Raw genomic sequence first — 7,586 nt, forward strand, 5'->3', positions numbered from 1 at the left:
AGTCAGGCGGTACTGGCAACGGCCACGCTCAAAATGGTATATTTTATGTGCCACCCACACAAGAGCCAGTCCAGCGGCACTGGCAACGATCTCGCTCGAAAATCCTATGAAGGCCAGTCAGGCGGTACATTATGATAATAAAGAAAAAAACTTGCATGATAATCAACATAGCATGTCCCAGTATCAACAGAAACAATGATAAAGAAGAAAAACTGAACAACTATGACGATTTGAAGTGGGAAATAATAAGGTTTTATCTAGGGACAGATGTGCTATAAATGTGCTTATCTGAAAGAAGATGTCTTCTTAGGGGTACTTCACTGGGAGCAGTTGCACTATTGAGGTACCTATCAGAGACAGAGGGCACATGGTCATATAAAAGTGTTTATTTGGGGGCAATTGTCGTATTAGGAATACATATCCAGGATTAGTTGTGTTTTAGGTACATATCTGAGGACAGCTGTGCCAAAGGAGACTTAGTTGGAGTGGACAGAGGTCTTAAACCATTCAAAGTTTCCCTTTGCTTTTCAATCTCTCACTCTCTGTTTCTTTCAGGTTTCGTGAACACCATTCTGTCCTGGAAAGCACTGATCCCTCTCAGCCGACTCACCTACACAGCCTACCTCATCCACCCCATCGTCTTGTTTTTCTATTTTCTCAGCCAGATGTACCCGACGTATGCGACACAAATCAATATTGTAAGTATTACAATGGCAACAACAAGAACACTTTCTCTGTGTGCATATGTGAGTGAGTGTGTGTGACAGAGAGAGAGGGTGAGTGTATGTGTATGAGAGAGAGAGAGAGAGAGAGAGAGAGAGAGTAAGTGTGTGTGTGTGTGTCGAGGATTGTTAGACCAGACAAAGGTAAAGTAGCAAACGCTAGAGAAATATTAGTTTATTTATGTCCCTGTAACTTAGTGGTTCAGCAAAAGAGACTGGTAGAATAAATACCAAGCTTTAAAAAAAAAGTATTGCAGGTTGATTCACTCCACTAAAAGTTCTTTAAGGTGGTACTCCAGCATGGCCTTAGTCTAATGACAAAAAGAAGTAAAAGATTTGGTAGACGGAAACTGAAAAAAGCCCGTCGTATATATGTATATATATGTATGTATGTGTGTGTCTGTGTTTGTCCCCCAACATCGCTTGATAACCGATGCTGGTGTGTTTACGTCCCCCATAACTTAGCGGTTCGGCAAAAAGAGACCGATAGAATAAGTACTAGGCTTCCTAAGAATAAGTCCTGGGGGTCGAGTTGTTCGACATGGCCACAGTCAAAAGACTGAAACAAGTAAAAGGGTAAAAGAGTAAAGAGGGTTTCTTATTTTCTTTTTCCAGGTTTTTCTGATTTTCGGCGCAATGTCTGTGACGTTTGCGATGGCGTTTTTGTTGTCGATGGCATTCGAGGCGCCAATGTTGGGTCTGGAGAAAGTGTTACTGGAAAAACTGAGGCAACGGAGGAGATGAAAACTTCTATATCATTGCTGTTTTAAGCCATGGTCAATCATGATCCATTTGACTTACAATCAAACATGCCACCTTTTTATTTGGACGTACTGTATCTAAACCTATGCATTTTCTAATATAATTAATCATAGCACCTCATTAAAATTAAAAATTTTTGTATAAAAAAAATGAAATCGTTATCAGTCTCTTAATAATTATGATTATCATCGTTGTTCTTTAACCCTGGGTCACTCGTGAGCCAGTAAACCTACAATCAAACATTCCAACAATGACCATTCCATCTATCATGCCGACATATCAGGGGTTAGGATGAAAAGTTCCTGGATTTGGGTAAAAGAAAGCAGAGGAGGATCAGTTAATTTTGATTTTATTCAGCATATTCCCCTTATTGTAAGACTGGATCTCCCCGAGAACTACGTTAAGGGTACACGTGTCTGTGGAGTACTCAGCCACTTGCACTTTAATTTTAAGAGCAGGCTGTTCCATTGATCGGATCAACTGGAACCCTCGACGTCGTGCCAACAAGAAACACATATGCAAACTATAGTATATGGGAGATAACTCATACAATATTAGGAGTGTATGAGTTATCTCCCTTACACAATAATTCTTTTCCAGCCAAATTTCCTGGCTAACCACCTCCTCCATAGTTACCCTTTCACTCCTACCGCTACTCAGACGTAATCTCCCACGTCCAGTGTGTTGTGTGTGCGTAGAAGTTATTAGGCAGAACTTTCTCTCACTCTTTCTTCCTGTTTCTGTTGTGCCTGTAATTCAAAGGGTGAGCCTTGTCACGCTGAATCTCCCCGTGAACTACGTTAAGGGTACCCGTGTCTGTGGAGTACTCAGCCACTTGCATTTTAATTTTACGAGCAGGCTGTTCCGTTGATCGGATCAACTGGAACCCTCGACGTCGTAAGCGACGGAGTGTCAACAACAAACGCAAACTGTAATGTAAGTTATCTCCCTTACACAATTTTTCTTCTTTTTTTTTTTTATCAGAACTTTATATAATCCTGTGGAGGCGCAACGGCCCAGTGGTTAAGGCAGGGGAGTCAAAGTCGTAGGATCGTGGTTTCGATTCCCGGACCTAGCGTTTTGAGTGTTTGAGTGAACACATCTAAAGCTTTGCAAGGCTCCAGCAGGGGATGGTGGCGAACCCTAGTATACTCTTCCCCCACAACTTTCTCTCTGTTTCTGTTGTACCTATATTTCAAAGGGGACAGCCTTGTCACGCTGAATCTCCCCCGACAACTACGTTAAGGGTACACGTGTCTGTGGAGTGCTCAGCCACTTGCACGTTAATTTCACGAGCAGCAGGCTGTTCCGTTGATTGGATCAACTGGAACCCTCGTCGTGGTAACCGATGGAGTGCCAACGACCATATATAATCCTCATCACTACTTAACGTCCGTTTTCCATGCTGGCATGGGTTGGACGGTTTGACAGAAGATGGCAAGCCGCACCAGGCTCCAGTCTGTTTTTGATTTGGTATCTATAGCTGGATGCCCTTCCTGACAATAACCACTTAACAGTGTATGATGCAACATGCTTTTGCATAACACTGGTACGGGACTGTTGCAAACCAATCCTATTCACCAGGAGATGCAGCCCCAACACTTCTGTGGTGTAGTTTGGGTCTCCATGAGGACAAGGTGCCAGGTATCTTAGTCCTGTCAGTACACGCACGTGGTTGGGAAGCAAACAACTTACCATGCAGCTCGTGAACCCACATGGCTTAGTGGTTAGGGGTATTCGCCTCACAATCACAAGTTCGATTCCTGACATTGTGTCCTTGAGCAAGACATTACTTCACATTGCTCCTGTCCACTCAACAAGCAAAAAGGAGTCATACTTGTATTTCAAAGGGCTGGCCTCGTCCAATTCTGTCTCATGCTGAATGTCCCCGAGAACTATGTTAAGGATACACGTATGTGTGTGTGTGTGTGTGGAGTGTCCAGCAACTCGGATGTTAATTTCACAAGCAAGCTGTTCTGTTGATCAGATCAGCTGGAAACCTCATCGTATCCAGCGGATAGCCAGTTAATACCACCCGTGCCATGGTTTTGTTGCTGTCCCAGCTTATCATTCTCCTCCTGAAATCTGCTCACTTATCTCAGCAGCATTTTGCTGTTGACACCACCAAAATGAATGAAGTTATCGATAATGGTGCGAAACTGTAATGACTTTCGGTCAACAACCGATTAGGGATGTGCACATCCACACAGTGTGTCTCATATTTTTTTATTGCCCACAAGGGGTTAAACATAAAGGGAACAAACAAGGACAGACAAAGGGATTAAGTCGATTACGTCGACCCACAGTGCATAACTGGAACTTAATTTATCGACCCCGAAAGGATGAAAGGCAAAGTCGACCTCAGCGGAATTTGAACTCAGAACGTAACAGCAGCAGACAAAATACCACTAAGCATTTTGCCCGGTGTGCTGCCAGCTCACCACCTTTCGTCCCACTTTACGTGTTGTAGTGCCATACGACTTTTTATTTGGGGTGGGGGATGTTTGTTCACGAAGTGAGGGTGGCGACAGTTATCTCCTTCATGCAATACATAACGGGTGTGAGAAGCACACTGAATAAACTAGCTGGAGATGTCTTCCTGGGGTTAAATGGCAATATGGTCAGAGGACAGCCACAAAGTGACCATAAGCAATGACAATTATATATATATATACAGTAATCACTCGCCTCATCACAGTTCACCTATCGTGTTCTCAGTACATCACAGATTTTTCTGGCTAATATATGTAAATTTTTATCATGGGTTTCTGTGACCAATTGGTATTTATATCTTTTTAGATTTTAATAATTTCTGTGGTAAAATAATCATTTTCACGCCTAAAAATTAATAGATCAAAATACAGTAATGTGCTGATTAACACTTTAATTAAAATATTTTTTTTTAAAATACGAAGCATATACATATATATATATATATATATATATATATATATATATATATATATATATATATATATATATATATATTTATATATATATATATATATGAAGGTGCAGGAGTGGCTGTGTGGTAAGTAGCTTGCTTACCAAACCACATGGCTCTGGGTTCAGCCCCACTACGTGACACCTTGGGAAAGTGTCTTCTACTACAGCCTCGGGCTGACCGAAGCCTTGGGAGTGGATCTGGTAGACGGAAACAGAAAGAAGTCCGTCGTATATATGTATGTATATATGTTTGTGTGTCTGTGTTTGTCCCCCAAAATCGCTTGACAACCAATGCTGGTGTGTTTACATCCCCGTAACTTAGCAGTTCAGCAAAAGAGACTGATAGAATAAGTACTAGGCTCACAAAGAATAAGTCCTGGGGTCGATTTGCTCAACTAAAGGTGGTGCTCCAGCATGGCCGCAGTCAACAGACTGAAACAAGTAAAAGAGTAAAAGAGAGTATATATATATATATAAAGGCACAGGAGTGGCTATGTGGTAAGTAGCTTGTTTACCAACTACATGGTTCTGGGTTCAGTCCCACTGTGTGACACCTTGGGAAAGTGTCTTCTACTGTAGCCTCGGGCCGACCAAAGCCTTGAGAGTGGATTTGGTAGACGGAAACAGAAAGAAGCCCATCATATATATGTATATATATCTACACTCTCGGAGTGGTTGGCGTTAGGAAGGGCATCCAGCTGTAGAAACTCTGCCAAATCAGATTGGAGCCTGGTTTCGCCTTCTGGTCCACCAGTCCTCAGTCAATCGTCCAACCCATGCTAGCATGGAAAGCGGACGTTAAACGACGATGATGATGATGATATATGTGTGTGTGTCTGTGTTTGTCCCCCCAGCATTGGTTGACAACCGATGCTGGTGTGTTTACGTCCCCGTAACATTAGCGGTTTGGCAAAAGAGAAACCGATAGAATATGTACTAGGCTTACAAAGAATAAGTCCTGGGGGGCCGATTTGCTCGACCAAAAAGGCGGTGCTCCAGCATGGCCGCAGTCAAATGACTGAAACAAATACAAGAGTGTCCCATGGATGAGTAAACAAAGAATCGCACATATTACATGGAAAACAAAACTAGGGAGGTGAGGGTGGGGGTGTCGTTTTGCATTTATAATAAAAAAAATATATACAAATTACAAAAAAAAAAAATACAGTACAGTATTGTTTCTACTTCACAGATTTCCAACGATTGCACGATAGTCGAGCGATTACTGTATATAAAGTATTGTTGTTTAGCCCCAGGTCAGTCCTGATCCAGCAGAACCTATGATCAGTGATGTTCCAGCTGTGACCATCCTGTCTTTTATTCAGACATAATGTATCTAAGACTACATTATCCAATGTGTCATACACTTTTTCATATACACTGTAAGATAGAATTCAAAAGTAATTTGACGAGAATTGCAGTTGTGAGAGGGAGACAGGACATCAATAGAGAACAGAGGGAGGGAAGTAGAGAGAGAGAGAGAGACATGGAGCGAAACAGAGAAAAAACATAGGAGACAGTTGAATGAGAGAGATGGGGTAAGAGATACGGGCAAAGAGAGAGGGAGAGAAAGAAAGAAAAAGTGAGATGTAGAGTTGTTGTTGGCACTCCGTCGCTTACGATGTCGAGGGTTCAAGTTGATCCAATCAACGGAACAGCCTGCTCGTGAAATTAACGTGCAAGTGGCTGAGCACTCCACAGACACGTGTACCCTTAACGTAGTTCTCGGGGGATATTCAGCGTGACACAGAGTGTGACAAGGCTGACCCTTTGAATTACAGGCACAACAGAAACAGGAAGAAAGAGTGAGAGAAAGTTGTGGGGTGAAAGAGTACAGCAGGGTTCGCCACCATCCCCCGCCGGAGCCTCGTGGAGCTTTAGGTGTTTTCGCTCAATAAACACTCACAATGCCCGGTCTGGGAATCAAAGCCGCGATCCTATCTATGACCGCGAGTCCACTGCCCTAACCACTGGGCCATTGCGCCTCCACAAAAATATATTTCTAGATAGAGATTGAAACCTCTACCTTCATACAAGGTTATTAGTTAAATTACTAACACCTTTACCTATTGGGCCATCAAACCAACACCTGCAATATATCCATGTGGATTAAAGTCCCTGATATAGCAGACATCCCAAGATGGAGAGAGAGAGAGAAATGGAGAGACGCAGATAAGAGTGACAGGGTGAGAAACACAGAGAGACAGAGAGAAAGAACGAGGAAGGAAGAAAGAGTGAGACGAAGAGAGATGGAAGGGAGATAACTCCGGAATCGCAAGACAAAGAAGCCAAAATTTCCTCTGCTTCGTAATTTCATTATACTTTATTAATTATCATTTTTTTTTTTTATATTTTCAAATTTCATTTCCAATGCCCACCCCCCCTACCAACCCCCGTCCCCTTTCCCTGTTCCCTAACCAATCCCCTTAAAACCCTGAAATCCCAAACAAATTACTCAACGAATTTCCTTGAGTGACCAAAAAAAAAAAAAAAAAAATTCCTCTTTTTTTGTAAAAAGATTTTGTCTTTGAAGTGTTTATTTATTTATTTATTTATTTATTTATTTATTATTATTGTTAGTTTTTTTTTTTAAATCTTTTTTTTTTTCAAAACAATTTTTTTTCAAAGGGACAATAGGGCGGGGAGGGAATCATGTTTAAAAGATAATCAGGTGTGTGTGTCTGTGTGTGTGTGTGTGTATTTATACATAAGTGCGATATATATATGTGTATATATACATGCGGGCACACAAATATATATATATACATATATATATATATATATATATATATACACACATACACTTTTGTATGCATGTCTTTTAATATACATTATGTGTGTGTGTGTGTATGCATGTGTGCCTGATATATTTGTGCGCACACAAATATCTATAAATATACTGACTTTTGTACAATATATATATATATATATATATATACATACACACACTTGTGTGCATACATACACGTCTCTTTCTCTCTCTCTCTTTTATATATATATATATATATATATGTATATATATGTATATATATATATATATATATATATATATATATACATATATATATATATATATATATATATATACATACATACATATATCATTATTATTATTATCAAGTATTTGGTACTTCAATTTTCTTTAATTTTGAAATG

The 7,586-nt window shown here is 40.5% G+C and overlaps 1 protein-coding gene across 2 annotated transcripts in view; it reads left to right on the forward strand.

Annotated features, from left to right (window-relative positions):
* Positions 1 to 1,634, forward strand: part of LOC106882704 (nose resistant to fluoxetine protein 6) — a 58,257-nt gene extending 56,623 nt beyond the window's left edge. For both annotated transcript variants that reach the window (XM_089345809.1, XM_089345808.1), the window contains exons 14-15: positions 556 to 698; positions 1,338 to 1,634. In XM_089345809.1, the coding sequence (XP_089201935.1) occupies positions 556 to 698; positions 1,338 to 1,466 (272 nt within the window). In that variant the 3' untranslated portion in view covers positions 1,467 to 1,634. The remainder of the gene's footprint in view (positions 1 to 555; positions 699 to 1,337) is intronic.
* The last annotated feature ends 5,952 nt before the right edge of the window (positions 1,635 to 7,586 follow it).

The sequence above is a fragment of the Octopus bimaculoides genome, chromosome 30, assembly GCF_046866305.1.
Source record: "Octopus bimaculoides isolate indiv1 chromosome 30, ASM4686630v1, whole genome shotgun sequence".
NCBI lineage: Eukaryota > Metazoa > Mollusca > Cephalopoda > Octopoda > Octopodidae > Octopus > Octopus bimaculoides.